Here is a 17,111-nt window from a genome sequence, read left to right on the forward strand (position 1 = left end):
GATTAATATTACCACTCACCTTACAAATCCATCGTTTCTAGAATTTACTCCCCTGCTCAGTTTAGGATCATTAGTGAATTTAATCAACGCAGACTTTCCATTTTCATCAAGATGATTAATAAACATAATAGGAAGTCCGGGCCCCTCTGGGACATGTTGCATGGCTCTTCCTTACCCCTCGAGGATGCAACCATAATTATACTCAGCTTGCAGTCTATCAGGCAATTTTGTCGCTACATTCATTTCCTTGAGACAACCTTCCTCCTCTCCTACCTTGTATGTATGGAGCCCTGGAGCCCTCCCCTTCCATTTTCACTCAGCAGCCTGACTCAAATATCACCTCTTTCTCAGGTATTATTAACTCCATCTCTTTTAAGGAAATGGAGAGCCAGAGATATTAAATAAATCAGTAATTATCAAACAGCCCAGGAGTGGCTATCCATGGTTAATTTTCTCAAATAGATGGCACATTAGTCAATTGGTGAAGTGGAAGACATTCAGTTCACTCATTAACCCATGATAGACCAAGGTTATTAAATAGTGAGACACAGGAAGAGTAAGTTTTAACTGATGAAAAGGAAGGCAGAGAAAGACTACAGGGCTTGCTTGGGTTGGCAAGGTCCCGGGATGGCCCAGAGGTACAGGGGATGGTGATGAGGGGCTAGTGCCAGCAAGTGCCCTGAACCTCAGCCCCACATGGACCCTTCTGTGCTAGGATTCCCAGCACATCAAACATGTTTGTTTTCAAATGGAAATAGCAGTTTCATTTTATCAATACTCGTTATCAACTGCCCTTCCTCCTCTGGCCTCTCCATCTTATCTTAAGAGCCGACTTCCCACTTTTCACACGTCTTTCTTTCTCCTTTTTAAAACTTTCTTAACTTCCGAATTCTTATCTCTGCTGTCTCCTGTTTACCAAAACCTTCTCTCCTGACCCTGGTCTTACTGAAGCCTTCCATGCCCTCCAGTCTAGTCCGTCATCTTTCTCCTTCTCCCTTCTCCATTAAGCTCACATGCCATGCATGAAAAAAGCCATGGAAATAAAATTCCCTTCAGCTATATCCTTACTGAGTCCATCCTGCATTAATTCCCAGCCATGTCACTGTTAAAGGTTTAGTCCTTCTGAGTCCTGCTTATCAGAGACGGGTCTTAACCACAATCACAGACATTGCCCTTCACACCAGCGATTGGGTTTTGCCCTGATCTCAGTGAAGGCCTATCTGAAGGCTGGAATCTATGCCATGACAATACCAGGTACCAATTAAAATGATTTTCTTCTTCTTTTTTTTTTTTTAATATTTCTTTAGGTTTGAGATAAGTAGCATTTGTACCTTCAGGAATAGAGCAAAGTTTCCCACAGTTCTCAGATGGTCCAGGCCAAGAGGGCGCTTGTGGCTTTAGAGGCATTGCTTTCTACAAGATGAGTTAGAGGAATTCCTGGCCTTAGCTTTCCTGTCACAGTATGGGGCAGTGGAGGGAGGACTGGTTCTTGGGGCTACGTGACCCAGCCTTCAGCCTGAAAGTAGGTTGGGCCAATATATCAAGCATGTGTTTGAGAATTTGGGTGGAGATGGAAGTAAGGTTCCCACAGGCAACTCTTGTTGCCTTTGTCCTTGGACTTGGCTTTCACAGGACGTGACTATGCGAAGAAACACCTATATCACCCAGTCACCTGGATCTGAAGCTGAGGGCGCACCCTGCGGCCCCACCCTCAACCCTGGACACCTGTACTCCCTCCTCCTTTGTTTTCTGTTTTGTCACCATACACTTTCTCTTTAAATTTCCACACTGTAAAACAGAGAGAAAACGAGCAATGGGAAACAGGAAGAGGAAACACAGCAGAGGTGCCAAATTAGGTTTCCCTAGGTCTTTGAAAAAAAAAAATTGCAAATGCTAAAGGTTTCATGGGGAGGAGATTAACTGGTTGAAAAAAATAAAAATAGTTGACCTAATCACCTGAAAAACCCACACAGGCCTACCTGATGCTGAGAGAGCATATGGGGATTCTGGGTTTTCTTTGCAAATCGGGGATTTCAGGTTGGTGAACATGGTAGTCTGTTCAGTCAGTTGGGTCCTTCAACCCAGGCCGCTGTGGTTTCAAAGGCTGGCAGCCCCATCATTTGCCCTCAGCAGGTGGGCAGGACCACCTTCCCCTTGGGTGGTCCCTGTAGCCTGAAGGAGGGCTAAAGGGAAGCTTTCAGATTCTGTCCCCAACTGTCAGGAGCAGGGAATGCCTACTGTGTGTTCAAGGATGGTCACTTCTAGTGGGGCCCACACTGCCCTTCCATGTATGAAGCCTGCGCCACGATGGGGTCATCAGATGGGACAACAGCTCAGAGGAAGGAGAGACTCTATTGTTGACCCAGGTATGCTGCTAGGCATGTTCACCTATGTTATCTTGTGTATCTTAACAAATAATTTTCCTAATTACATGGATTTACAGATGACGTGAAAAAAGATGCAGAGAAGTTAAACAAATGCCCCAAGTAAGGGAGCACCGAAGTAGTAGCCACATGATTGATTCCCCACCCTGTTCTTTCCGTAATGCTTTATCATCCCATAGGTCATGGTGCCAGCTGGGGAAACTGAGGCAGGAAGCTGGGCAGTGGGGGCTGTGGTTTCTGAAAGAGTAACACTCTTCTAGCTTATGGCTGAGTTGTCAATAATTTCATGTTAATATAGATCCCTGAGAGTTAGAAGCCTATATGCCTTATGTTCTTATTTCCCTGGTATCTGGATTGTTTGGTGTGTTCCTTTCCCCTCCAGGGCAGAGCTTATTACTCTGCATTCTGAGGATTCTGGCAGCACTTGAATTTTAGTCTTGCTTTGATGATTTAGGAAAATCATCTGGATTCTTCATTCCTCATACAAGTATGTCTAATTATTATAACTAATATTTATTAAGCACCTACTATGTACTAGCACTGGGTAAGGACTTTGCCTCTATCAACTCATTCAGTCCTTATCCCCATTTTACAAAGCAGGCAGTAGATGCTGGAGAGGACACCCTGCTCAAGGTCACCTCAGTAGCAAGTAAAAGAACCAGGATTACACCTCTTCACCCCTTCGTTTCTTATCTTTATGTTATGAGCACAGCCAGCTTTCAATGCAGCTTGCTAGCAGGTTAACAAAACAGGCTTAGCAGCTCCTTACAGGAAACACAGTTCTGGGTTGCCTGGGAGTGCTGTGTGGAAAGCCTGTGAAACAGGGAATAATAACAACAAGCTCTCTATTCTCTTGCAAGTCTAGTCCTAGGAGGAGTAACGTAGATGAGTGGGACTGCAGTGGTCTGTCGTGGATCCTAAACCTGTAGATTTGCACACATGCGTAGGGTCTTCATTTCCTGTCCATATTTTAGTTCACTTGAGCCCAGTTTCTAGAGATGAACACAGTGCAAGTTTTATAGATTTTACTCTGGGCCCTGGACTACCCTACTACGTTTTGTCCACTGTGGCTGCATTTACTGCCCCCTTTCCTTTACTCCCTAAGGCAGATAAAGTCCACAGTCCCCTTGGCAGCTGCCCCGGAAAGCTCACCTGTCTATAAGGTTTGCTTCCATCTTTTGCCTGCATTGAGAGCCCATGACCTGGTTGAAGGTGCTCCTTCATGGTGATGCCACACCTTCTTGCAAGTAGAGACAAACCACAGGCAGCTTTGTGGGCTAACACATGGGTGTCCCCTCCATTACCTGCCACCTGTTGGTGCTACTTGCCTTCTCCCAGCACCTGCCGGTGTTACTAACACAGAGCAGGGCTGCCTCCCTGGAAGGCTCCCATCAATTTACTAATTAGCTCTTTTCCCTCGAAATCTACTGTTGAGTCAAGAGTCGTGTTCAAAATCAGTATGGAAGCAGTGAACATCATACTTTTATGGACACTTTAAGGTAGAGCAAGTCTCCAAATCAAACTGACCCTCCTAGGAGTCATTAGCATGAACCACATGGATGACAGAATTCTATAGCCAGAGGGGCTGCATCACCAGAAGGGAGACTGTTTGACAAAGCTTCCAAAGCAGCTAGAGGCAGATTCTGGGATGAAGTCAGGTTTAGTGGCTAGGTTTTCCTTCCCTCTGGGCTGCCACCATCCCTCCCATCCCTTCCCAGGCAACCTCCCACCCCACACACTCCTGGGTCACAGAACAGCAGAATTTTCAACTGTTAGTTTATTCTCAAGGTCAGGTGGTTGAGAGGTCCAAAGTGATAGAAGCCAAGGCCACCAGAAACCAGATAGCGGAGTTCCTGAATGATCTCAGTTGACAATGGCAGAAGAGCATTCAGGAATGAGGTAGACAGTCTGGAGGGCTTGTCCTCCTTAGAAGGACAGGTCTTGTGACTTCCTCTTTCTAAAATATCTGTGCATAACTAAATAGTGGTGCCTTCAATTTCTTGACAAGAAACATCTGTGGCTTCCGTTTGAGGATCAGAAAGGCATTTTCCTTGAGTCACAGAAAAGATTCAAGTTATCTGGAAACATTTTTCTTAAAAAAACTTCCAAAGCCGGAGACCTCAGAATTCAAGTTAATGGTACCTTTAGGGGCCTCCCAACTTTTGCAGTATTGAAGTTTCTTTTTTATGATTTTGACCCAAAGGATTTATACTGTCATTGGGACCTGTTGCCCTTTTTTTCTACCTTCAGTGAAATTAGAGTAGATGCTAACTTTAATTCACTTATTTATATAACTTACTCAAGCTTTTCACATTAATAATTAAACTGGATAATCCACAAGTAATTTCCATTTGGCAGTCAGCATATGAAAGCTTTTTCTTGTACTAACTTTACCTGCCTGTTTGTGTTTTCTTCATGGTAAAGCTGACCTTGGCTCTCTTCTCTGGGAGGTTAGTTCTGATCTCAGTTGGTGGTTGGGGGGTCGTTCTAAAGCATATCAGGACACTGCAGAAGGCAGGCCAGGAGAAATGACTAATTTGCCACCTCCCTCCAGGCAGGGACCATGACTTTGCTTCCCACAAAGCACCTTGCATGCATCAATAACATTTTTGATTGCATGAAATAAAATCAGCTGCCTTTGTATTATTGCTAATTCAGGAAAAAACTTTGTTTATCAAAGTGAGAACTGAAGTGAATCATTAGGGAGTAGTTTAACTGAAAAGATTTTTGTAATCATGGTCAGAAATGAACGGTACTATTATCAGCACTTGGCCTATCAGGTTACAAGGTATTTCACAATTTGAAACACAAATGGGACGGAGTGTATAACCCTGATAATATTTACAACACTGCTCTTTCTTTCTGTAGGACCCAAACTTTACCTGTCTGTTAAGCCTCGTGGTAAACAGGGTAACTTTTTCCTGCTGACATACCCCTTGCAAAATTTATATTCCATGTAGGAGTCTAGAATTTCTGAATATACTGATTAAGGTACATGGATAATGGTTAAGAGAATGGAATGGTGGGTTTCAGAAATGGGAGAATGAAGCAGGCAGAATCCCTCATTCAGGACAACGAACTGGGAAATAAAGCACGACACTATTTGACTTGACAGTATTAGTTCATCCCCGTTGCTCTTTACATTAGCTATGAGCAAGTGCAATGAAAACTAGGTTTAACAGGGTGCTCAGTTACAACCCAGACAACTGAATATTAATGCTAGAACCTTTCAGTATCTATAGATTTTGGGAAAAGTTTTGCCTCCTGGAGCATCTCTTTCATAATATTTACTGTGACCAATGCTTCTTTGTAAAATAATAGATATAGATACTAAAACTTAAAACAAAAAAAAGTACTATGGTCATGGATTTGGTTTTTTTTTAATTTTTTAATGTTTTATTTATTTCTGAGAGAGAGAAAGAGAGAGACGGCGTGAGCAGGGGAGGGTCAGAGAGAGAAGGAGACACAGAATCTGAAACAGGCTCCAGGCTCTGAGCTGTCAGCACAGAGCCCGATGCGGGGCTCAAACCCATGAACCGTGAGATCATGACCTGAGCCGAAGTCAGGCGCTTAACCAACTGAGCCACCCAGGTGCCCCTATGGTCATAGGTTTTTAATAAAGTGATTCAGTCCCACCTGCAGCCTAGGGAACACCAGGAGGAACGACTCCTTTGCAATGCAGCCGCCTTCTGTTGGAGTATAGCACCAACTTAGCTTACGTCCCACAGAGGGGACTCAGTAGGGAAACTCCTTCCCTGTAGGGAGGTGGTGTCCAGCTGGGAAGCAGACTCTCAGGAAAGTGCTCAATGATAGAGAACTGCTTAGGATGTTTTAAGTGGAGCTCCTGGTTGCGCACTGTGTCCTCAGTTTGGGGATGATGAGGAGTGGCCCGGGGACCCTGCACCACGGTGATGGGAGCGTTACTGGTCAGCCAGTCATAGACTTGGATTCCGGCCCCGCCTGTTAGCTGTGTCCCCAGCTGCCTGACGCTGCTCTTCTCTGCTCCAGTTCCTCCATATGCCAAGTGAGGACAGGAGTGCCCGCCTCAAAGCACTGTCGTAAGCATTACACTAAAATGTACGGCAAACACCTTGCATTAAGAGAACTCAGAAGAAAAAGAAAAAATACATAAAGAAAGTAAGCTATTAGTTACTTCTGATGACCACTGGTGTTAAGATTTTATACTTTACTACAGGTTTCAAACCTTCAGCAATACAAATGACGACTGTTCTAAAATGAAGTTTGTTAAAGGTAAGTGTGCAGGAAATCACAGTGGCCTGGATGGTATCAGGCCTGACTAGTGGTATTGATTTGGCAGAGATCTTAAGAGTCATGTACTTCAACTCACCTTTTAAAAAGTTTTTAATTTATTTATTCTTGAGAGAGAAAGAGACAGGAGAGCAGGGGTGGGGGACAGAGAGAAAGGGAATCCCAAGCAGGCTCCACACTGTCAGCGCGGTGCCCGAAGAGAAGCCTAAACTCACGAACCATCATGACCTGAGCCAGAACCAAGCTGGATGCTTCACTGCCACCCAGGTGTCCCTCAACTCGCTTGTTTTTACAGATGAGGGAGCCGAAGTCCAGAATGGCAACCTCCACAACAAGCTGAGAATAGAACCCAGGTTTCCACACTCAGCTAGGATGCATGTATGAGACAAAAGCATGATGTGTTACCTTTATGAGACGTTAGGATGTGATGGTGTAAAAGGAGTCTGCGGAGAAGGGAAGCAGGGCTGTATAGAAGAGGAAGATTCAGAGTGACTTCCAACAATCCCAGTATGGAAACTTGGAAGAATGGAGACCACCAGGGGGAAGTCAGTGAGAGAAGTCCTTCTGATATGAAGAAGCACATGACCTTAGTTTTCAACATTGTCACTTGGAGGAACATCTAAGTGGCCTTCACTCGATGGCAGTTTCAGATCTAGAAGGTGAGCTGCGTGTCAAGGCAGGGCCAGAAATAAAGACCAGGGAGAAGAGCACATGGTATTAAAAGATGCAGCTGTGTTCAACCAGCTTTCCAGGGTTGGAACAATAGACTGTCCTGGAAAACACCCACGGGCGCAGGGATGAGCGGAGAGGGTCAACCGAACCTAAAAGGGGAAGAAGGAAATGCCACTGAGGAAGGGAAATATTGTGGTCGAAGAACCCACGCCTTGGTTTCAAGGTGGGCGCAATTGTCAAGCATGAAATTCAGGAGGGAGGCCAGGCGAAATAAAGTTGGAAAAAGAAACTGAGTGTCTTTTGGATTCAACTAGGAGGCAACCATCAGCAAATAAATAAAGCAGTTTCTGAGATGGGGAAATGAAGCAGCCTGAACCCCTTATTCAAGAAATTAGGCTGGGAAGTAAAGTGGGAAGGTAATTTGATAATAGTTGGGAGCGATGGCAAGGGAAGGGCTTATTCAAGATAAAGGACTCTATGAATATTAGAAAGCAGAAAGGAAGAGATGAAGGAGGAGAGATTAAAGCTTTGAGGAAGTAGAAGATAAACCCCGAATAAGAGTGCTCAGGAGGCAAAAAAGCAAGAGATCAAGGCCAAGTTGGACTCCCTGGAATTAAATCCTCAAGACAGCTCTCCTTCTTGATACCCTGAACGTTTTGAGTTTCAAGTATGTTCGAGCTTTTGGAAGTCTTAGAATATTTACAAGCACTTGAAAGTTCTACTTATGTACTTTTCATTTTATAAAGGAAACAATTACTGGCAAACTGAGGTTGGGCCCTGTTTCTCCTGGTGCAGCTTGGTTTAAACACCCCTCCCCCGCTGCACTTAGCACAGCTGGCATTAAGTCATTACGTGTGTCATTATTTGCTTAGAGCCTTTCTTCTCTGATGGATCTAAATAGCAGAAGAGGAGAGCCCACACGTATGTTTTTCACCCAGCTCACAGCAACCTGTTCCATGCCAACCACATAATGGAAGTCTGGTAAATATTTGTTAAAGGGGTGAAGAAAGGAATGAATAAGTGACTGGCCTCTCCCACAGAAAAGACACTTATATCAGGGAGATAGTGCAGTTTTTGCCTTATTCTCCAGAAGTGAATCAGGCAGTTTAACAAGTACATTACCTGTTTAAAAATCGTGTATTAAGGACCTTGAGGTTTCCTGAAAGCTTTTGCAGTACCTTAAAAAATAATCACACACCTCAATGAGGTCATCAAAACGGAACCAAATTTAATTAGAGAATAAGATGGCAGGTGATGTATTTATACTTTCTGTACTGACTTAAATGGCAATTTTCTTCTACTTTTCTCTCCTTGAAATGGGAATAATATAAGGGGTGTCAAGCATAATTAAGATTGCAAAGTATTTCCAGCAGAGTCTGATGCTTTTAGGGTTAACTCTGAGTATTATTCTGTACTTGGCTTCCTCTAAAAGTTAAGTTTCTAACTTTGTGTATTTTGATTGTAATGCAATTAGATTATTAAGAGGACTTATGTTTCGTAGTCTCGCCAGCTAAAAACCTTATTACTCACCAAAAGCTGATAAGCTCCAGGATTCAGGAGGCATTAATCCATATAGTATAGTCCATAAATATGTGACTAGATAATGGATTTAATATTAAAAGTGACTTCATTTCACCCACATGAGAAATCTCAAGCTCAGGATGGCTAAGCCACTTGTCCCGTGTCACTCAGCACCTGCGACTCAAACCCAAGCTTTCTGGTGACTGCATCTCGTCATGCTGCAGATTTATAGCTGATTCTAGCTCAGATTTCTTTCTTTCTCCATCAGGAAATGATGACCAGAAACCCTCCACAGAATGGTTTCTTATCACGCTTATGGCAGCCATCTGCTTCATCTTGTTAAGTTTCTCCTTCATCTGTAAAACGTAAGTAGTTTTGAATATTTGGGTGTTTCCAATGAGGTATGGGTATTGAATTTTTACATTTCTGTTGTGTATCCATTAGGCTTTTTTTTTTTTTTAATCAGATGGAATTTGCAACACTTTAGTGTTTTCTTGACAGCATTTCCAGGATGAGTATGGACCAAATTAAAAAGTGAGAAACACCCTTAGGTGATTTACAGAAAGTGGAGAGCACAACATAGCCCTCAGCCATTATACACCCTTCTTGAATTTGTTGGCAGTGTTTTCATTTCTGTGAAGCCTTTTACATTCATGGTCTTTTCATTCCTTTACCACCTGACACTCTGTATTCAGATGTCTTAGTAGAGCCACTAGCAGGCTCCTTTTATGTCTTGGGTAAAGGAATGCAGCTCACGGGAGACTGAAATCATCCCAATGCTTCCCATTTATGGGAATCCAATTATGATCCCCAATTACAAGGTGCCGACTCCTACCCTTGCTTTTTGTTCACCTGGCCTTGAGTGGCTGATTGTCCTTTGGTCAAATGCAGATTCTAGAAATGTCATACAGATCTGGTGACCAATTCTAGATCCTGCAAATGGTCCCATATGAACTCCTCAACCATTCTGACATTCAGTAAGGCAAAGGGCCGTTTAGGGGGCTTAAGAACATGTTCCATCTTAGCCCATTCATAGTTTACACAATTCTGAGAGCGAGAGCACACATGCAAGAGTGAGCAGGGGAGGGGCAGAGAGAGAGAAGGGGAGAGAGAATCCCAAGCAAGCTCCATGCTGCGAGCACAGAGCCTGATGCAAGGCTCAGTCCTACAAACCGTGAGATCATGACCTGAGCCAAAATCAAGAGTTAGACACTTAACCACTTGAGCTGCCCAGGTACCTTGAAAATTACTGATCTTTTAAAAAGACTCACTGTTGGGGCATCTGAGTGGCTCAGTCAGTCAAGCCTGTGACTTCAGCTCAGGTCATGATCCCATAGCTCATGGGTTCGAGCCCTGTGTCAGGCTCTGTGCTGACAACTCAGAGCCTGGACCCTGCTTCAGAGTCTGTGCCTCCCTCTCTCTCTGCCCCTCCCCCATCACATGCATGTGTTCTCTCTCAAAAATAAACATTAAAAAAAAAGCCTCACTATTAATAAATGTTACACTCTTTGGGTTGGAGGGTAGCGTTTCAAAGGAGAGGAAGAACCCCGTGAGCTGGCACAGGTGGGTAAGGGCCTGTAGCCAGCACTGTATTTAGCAGTGGGGCACCAAGTACTTGCAGATGGCCCATTTTCAGAAATTAGGCTTGGAAACACGGACCAACATGAAGCAATTACTATTATGTTTTTCTTAGAGGATCCAGAAGCCCGCATCACAGCCCCCATATTACAATACAAATATTTATAACTCCTGGTCAGCAAAGATTTAGAATTTACAGAACAGCAGGTCCTGAGCTTAACTAGGTCAATTTGTAGAGTAGATACTGAAAGACAAGGAAGGATGCTATCACTCTTCTAATTCCCTGCTTTGCTCTGTTTTCAGAGCTCACTTATGGACCAGGTTGTTTCCACCAGTTCCAGCACCAAAAAGTAGTGTTCAAGATTTCTTTGTAATCGTCAGCTCTGAGGTAATGTTGAAGGCTCTTATGATGGGTCCTATCTGCCCAGGGTTGGGTCTCCAGGGATTGGTTATCTGGCTACTGGTTTTTCATATTCCAAGGCAGAGTGACTACCTGGGGGGCTGGCCAACTTTATGTCATTTCGGTCATTATGCTCTGTGGCTCACTGTTGTTTGTGTTGCATTTGTCCATTACTGCCTTAGAATATTAGGAAGGTCCTGCTCAAGTTTTGAGTGTCCTTACCAGACAGACTGGAATTGTTTTCTATCACTGCTCTCTTAATTGGGTTTCAGAAATTCCTTCAACCTCATGACTTCTTTTTCTGTACAGATGAGAAAAATGTCCTGTTTAGTTCTGATGTTACAAGAATCCGTGTGTTTGCACATGGATACCCTAATTAATAACATTTTTCAGAGAAAATTTTCCTAGTTTCTTAATATAAAAAACCACAGAGAAGGCAAATGATTTCCCCATAAATGCATTTCTTTAGGCCGTATTTGCCATTCAGAGCAGTTAGGCTTAACTGAATGCTCACTTACCTATGGCCACCCAATTGTTCTAGCATCATTTTGTGGGGAAGAAAATCATCCTCTCCCCAGTGAACTGTCTTGGCATCTTTGTTGAAAATCAGCTACCTATATATGTGTGGGTCTACTTCCAGACCATCTATTTGTTTTCATTGATCTGTTGGTTTATCTTTATGCTAACGTGGTCTTGATTACTATACCTTAATTGCAAACCTGCAGACCCAGTAGTGTAAGTCTTCCAAACATGATTCCACCCCTGCAAAAGCTATTTTGCTTATTCTAGGTGTTATGCATTCACATATAAATGTTAGAGCAATGTTATAAATTTTTTATCAAAAAAGCTGCTGGGATCTTGATTAGGGTTGTGTTACTTTGTAGGTTAATTTGGGGAGAAGTGATATCTTAAAAATGAATCTCCCAATTTTAAACATGATATTATTATACAATACAAACATACAGTATCATCAACCTCTATAGGTTTCTTTAATTTCTCTCAGCAATCTTTTGTGATTTTCAGTGTACAGTTATTATATACTTTGCCAAATATGTCCTTAAATGGACTGGTTATTCATATTAGGGCTCAGCAAACTTTCTATAAAAAGCCAGATAGTAAATACTTAACAGCCAAATGGTTTATCTCAACCATCCAATTCTGCCATTGACCACAGTGAAAGCAGCCAAAGACAATATGCAAATGAATGAGCTTGGCTCTGACCAATAAAACTTTATTTACAAAAATAGCCAATAAGCCAGATTCTACCCACAGGCTGTAGTTCGCAGGTCCTTGGTGTAGATGCCAAGCTATTTTCTTAACAAATTAGTTTTCTAATGAAGTGACTCCTGGGTGAATAACTGGTGATTGTTTGTAGGACAGTTAAGGGTCAAACACTCACTGAAATGGATCTTTTCAATAAGCTGTGACATTTAGAGTTTTCAGTTTGGGTGTTTGGAGTTATTACAGACCATAGTAGTTACAAACCTAGTCAAGCGAAGAATTGAGTCAGGCAGAAGAACCACTCTGTCCTTAGTTTCATCTTATAATCTTCTTTATCAGGGAGTGGGGCTTTGCTTTTGTTTTTCTGAAGAATAGTGGACTCCATTATGAAACTTTGCTTTGGTTCTTCTGAATTTGTGTCATCAGTCCCTCCTTGCTCTAGCATTCTCATCCCTGATAAACTACATTTGATCTCAGCAGCACCCTCAAGTCATTAGTCTTGGCCTCTTAATGGAACATCTTAATGCTGGTATCTCATTTCCCTACAGAGCCCCCAAGATTTTCTTTAATATTCTGAGGTTGGTGAAAGAAACTGGCTTTTGAGCTCACTGTATAAGCTTGTGGTATGCTGTTAATTAAAATGAAGTCATGTGTACAAATAACAACTTAGGTTTGACAAGCTGGTTTCAAAATAAGCAAAGGATTAATGTCAGAACTTAGCACTGCTAGGCTCTTCTGGACAACTTACTTTCTTCTCATATTGTGGAGTTAAAAAAAAAAAAAAAAAGGCCAGAGAGACAGAGACAGCAAGTGCAACCTAGAAAATGAAGTACCACCCCATAAGGTCTGCCCTGTGGCCTAAATTCTCCACCTGGGAGATTATGTGAGCAGTGCACCAGCCTGTGCCTCCAAAGGGTCCCCTTTTCCCCCAAGGGTGACGAGGGGACTTATGAGTGCTACTGGCAAGGACAGTTTTGCATCACACTAGGATGCTTTTGGTGAGTGGAAAAGGAAACCTGCTTTTAATTACAACCTACATCTCTGAGCTTGGTGTGGGTATCCAGAATCTGATTGCAAATCACTCTAGTCTATCTGCCATTCCAGATCCCTCATTAAGCAAGGTTTTGCTGGTCCAGACCCGAGTTAGAGATTGTTTTCTAACATTCAAGGGGTTGATGCCTGGCAGGGAGGGCAGGAGGGGCAGAAGTCAGCCTTTCTCACTCTCAATTAAAAAAAAAAAAAGGCTTTTTATATTCAGAAAAAAAAATGCATCTTGTGTTTTAAATTTGTTAGAGACCAGTTTGCAGTTGTTCTTTATTTCTACAATGGTAACGAGAAAGGGTTCTTTCCAAAATTAAATATACTACAAACCCTTAAAGTTCTAGCACATAAGGCAGACAGCACATCTGTTTGTCACTGCATCCTCAATGCACAGCAGTGTCCAGGATACAGGAGATATTAAAAATGTGTTGAATGAGGGGCGCCTGGGTGGCTTAGTTGGTTAAGCGTCCGACTTTCGCTTAGGTCATGATCTCGCGGTTCGTGGGTTCGAGCCCCGCGTCGGGCTCTGTGCTGACTGCAGCTCAGAGCCTGGAGCCTGTTTCAGTCTGTGACTCCCTCTCTCTCTGACCCTCCCCTGCTCACGTTGTCTCTCTCTCTCCTAGAAATAAATAAAACATTTAAAAAATTAAAAAAAATGTGTTGAATGAGTAAACAACATAGAGAAAAACCGCTTGTAAGTGGTTTCAGTCACAAAGTTTCTAATTAACAGCTTTATAATAGCCCAAATTAGACAAACACATATCAAATTTAAGGGGACACTACACCAAACCATAAACGGAAAACAATGGAGCTCCTCAATGGTGCAGCCCAAGAATAGATCATTTAAAATATTACATTATATTACACGGAAAGCAATTTGTAAAGCTTTTTTGCCTTCATTTACCTGTTAAGGTGACTTTGTACCTAGGAAAAAAGGCTGAAGAGAAACAATAGGCTGTGTTTGGAAGATAAGTTGATGTTTTCTATTTTCCATATTTTCTTGAGTGAACATTCACCTTTTTTTATAACCAAATACATTTAAAAAGCCAATTGTAAAGAAATTTGAGAGAACCAAAAACGTGCTCTAAGACATCTAAAGGAGGATGTTTTGTTTTACAGAAAACTGTTTCCACCGAAACAGAAATTGAAGTCATAAGTTATGTGGAAGAGCCTGGATTTGAGACTCTGGAAGATTCTGTGTTTTGATTGGCACTGCAGCATTCTCAAAATGAACTCACACTCACATGCCTCAGCGATAAGAAGAACGGGAACTGTTGTTTCTTGGCTAAGAAGAGCTCAGCATTTACTGAACACTCCGTTTAGCTGCAAGGCAATACACTCAGACAAATCTCTTGGAAGTGTACATGCCTCATCAAAAACTCCTTGCTCACTCTGGGTGATTGATTAATCTGACCATTCTGCCATGTCTTTTCTACCCACTCTACACGGTACCAACTCCTCACCTGCCAGTCTTTGTGATTTACATTACTTACCTCAAACTTTTGTACATGAGACAGTTTTTAAGGCTGATGTCAATTGGCAGAGCTGGTTTTACAGCTCAAGCTGCCAATAGTAATACTCAACTAAAATATCAGGAAGAAAGTGTTTTGCACCAGCCTGGAGTTAATTATGAACTTAGATTTGAGACTGTCTTTCCTAGGGGTAGAGCAAGTGGGAGCCATGGTGTTTTTGTTGTTGTTTTGTTCCTGTTTTTTTCGTTATAGAATACTTTTTCTCTCAAGTAGAGTGTTGGGGGAGTAGGGGCAGGAAAGGGAGAGAAGCATTATTTCAAGTACTATAGGTCTGATTTAGGAAGCATGATTTGAAGCAAACTCATGAAAAACATGAAGAGCTAATGTATCACACCATACAAAAACAGAGAACAGGATATTGTTTGAGATTATATTCTTGAAGACAGCCTTGATATTCAAGAACATACTGAGAAAGGCATTAGGTAGAATTGGGTTGGGAAAGGGAACGCTCAAACAAGAATGAACTTTCTGAAGAGATGTTTGCTTGCAAAGATTTTAGAGCAACTTGTTGGGTGCTGTTCAAGGAGCTTTGGGTCAATCCTGGCCTTTTAGGTTCCAAAGGCAACTTACAAGCATCCCATCAAATATCCCGATCTAGACATCCTCTCATAGGATGTTTTATGCCTTTCAGAGTTGGTTTAGTCAACTGGATTCAATAATGGGGCACATGGACTACCAAAAACTTGCAAAGGGTGCTCTTTTGGTAACGAGCCATTGAAACTAGCAGCAGATTGGACCCAGAATAGGCCAAGAAGGAGGACAGCTGTCATTGCTGCCTGTTTCCACGTACTATGGACTGCATGTTTGTGCCTATCGCCTTCCAATTCATATCGGAAATCTATACCCCAAAGTGATGGTATTAGGAAGTCGGGGTCTTTCAGAGGTGATCACGTCAGAAGGATGAAGCCCTCATGAATGGGATTAGTGCTCTTTTCAAGAGAGCCCAGTTTTCTCTCCTCTATGTAAAGATACAAGTTGGCATTGTGAAAGCAGTAGGAGGTCTCTCCTGAGAACCCTGCCATGGTGGCCCCTTGACCTGAGAATACCAGTCTGCACAACTGCGAAATAAATTTCTGTTGTTTATAAGTCACCCAGAGTATGGTCCTTTGTGATGGCAGCGTGAGCTAAGAGGCCCAGCATCAGCAATGATTCCAGGTTCTCCACACACATCATCTCTAAACCCGAGAAGCCCACGTCTGTATTACTGCCTCATTTTACAGGTGCAATCACTGTTTTAACAGGAAAATGCATAACAAAGGGGTGAATTCCAGGCTCAAGTGATCCCAATAATGTAGAGGGGACTGCTGGGAAAAAGTTGGAGTCGCTTCGCGGCAGGACCTGGAGGGCATAGCCCATGGAGGTGCTGCAATCGCTAGCAAAATGTGTGATTACCTGACTGGTACATAATCTCTGTGAATGGTGTTCAAGAACCCATATTCTTTTAATGTTTATTTTTGAAAGACAGAGAGCGAGAGAGCGAGAGAGCGGGAGAGCGAGAAGGTGCAAATGAGCAGGGGAAGGACACAGAGAGGGAAACAGAATTCAAAGCAGGCTTGAGGCTCTGAGCTGTCAGCACAGAGCCGAAATAGGGCTTGGACTCATGAACTGTGAGCTCATGACCTGAGCCGAAGTCTGACACTTAACCAACTGAGCCACCCAGGGACCCACAAGAACCCATATTCTTAATGAATATGCTTAGGTTCTGCATTCTGAAACTTGCTAGTGCCTTAGAATCACCTGGAGGCATCATTAAAACAGCCTGTTGGGCCCTACCCTCAGTTTCTGAGGGAGTAGATCTGGGGTGGAGTATGAGGTTCTGCATTTCTAGTAAGTTCCCAGCTGATGCTGATGCTGGTTTCCCAGCCACCCGTCACACACAGTAGCCCTGGGTAATTCTGGTGAATACCAAAATTTGAAAACCAACTGTTGAAGGAGGAAGTGATAGAAAATCCTGCCCTAAATTGCCCCCTTTTGGGCTTATTGCCCAGAGAAGGCTCTGATCTCTTCCAAACGAGAGCCTAGAAACCTATGGCTACCACCTCTGCTATGAGGCTGGAAAAGAAGAAGGAAGCTTCCCCCAGTTTGGCTGGTTCTCCATCGCTGGGTGTGGTGCTCACTTCAGAGATGCCTCCCTGGACCCCAGTGGCCAGCCATCACCTAGGTACCGAGTCAGTACCACCATCTGGCTCTTGGTATTTATATTTCAAGAGCAGCAAAACATAGACCATGTGATCTCCCCAAGGGACAAAGACCTTCCTCTTCCTCACTGCTCAGCTTATAAACTCCTACCCATGTTTTAGAAACCACACCCTACGTCTCCTTCTCCGTGAAGCCTTCAAAAACAGAGTTTTGTTGATCCTGCCTTTGGGTTTTCATTCTGGGCCTTCGCTCCTTTCTTGGGGCTATTACGCTCTACTTTATACCACTCACAGTTTGGATGTCTTCCCACTAGACTGTGTGCTCCAGGAGGATGGGGCTCATATGAAATTCACC

General features: G+C 43.0%; 1 protein-coding gene across 2 annotated transcripts in view; it reads left to right on the forward strand.

The window, feature by feature from the left end:
* The window catches only part of IL5RA (interleukin 5 receptor subunit alpha), a 35,794-nt gene extending 20,098 nt beyond the window's left edge, over positions 1-15,696 (forward strand). For both annotated transcript variants that reach the window (XM_077772917.1, XM_077772918.1), the window contains exons 10-12: positions 9,115-9,211; positions 10,728-10,812; positions 14,206-15,696. In XM_077772917.1, coding sequence (XP_077629043.1) covers positions 9,115-9,211; positions 10,728-10,812; positions 14,206-14,292 — 269 coding nt within the window. In that variant the 3' untranslated portion in view covers positions 14,293-15,696. The remainder of the gene's footprint in view (positions 1-9,114; positions 9,212-10,727; positions 10,813-14,205) is intronic.
* Positions 15,697-17,111: the final 1,415 nt, after the last annotated feature.

Source organism: Crocuta crocuta, unplaced genomic scaffold, assembly GCF_008692635.1.
Source record: "Crocuta crocuta isolate KB4526 unplaced genomic scaffold, BGI_CrCroc_1.0 scaffold489, whole genome shotgun sequence".
NCBI classification, from domain to species: domain Eukaryota; kingdom Metazoa; phylum Chordata; class Mammalia; order Carnivora; family Hyaenidae; genus Crocuta; species Crocuta crocuta.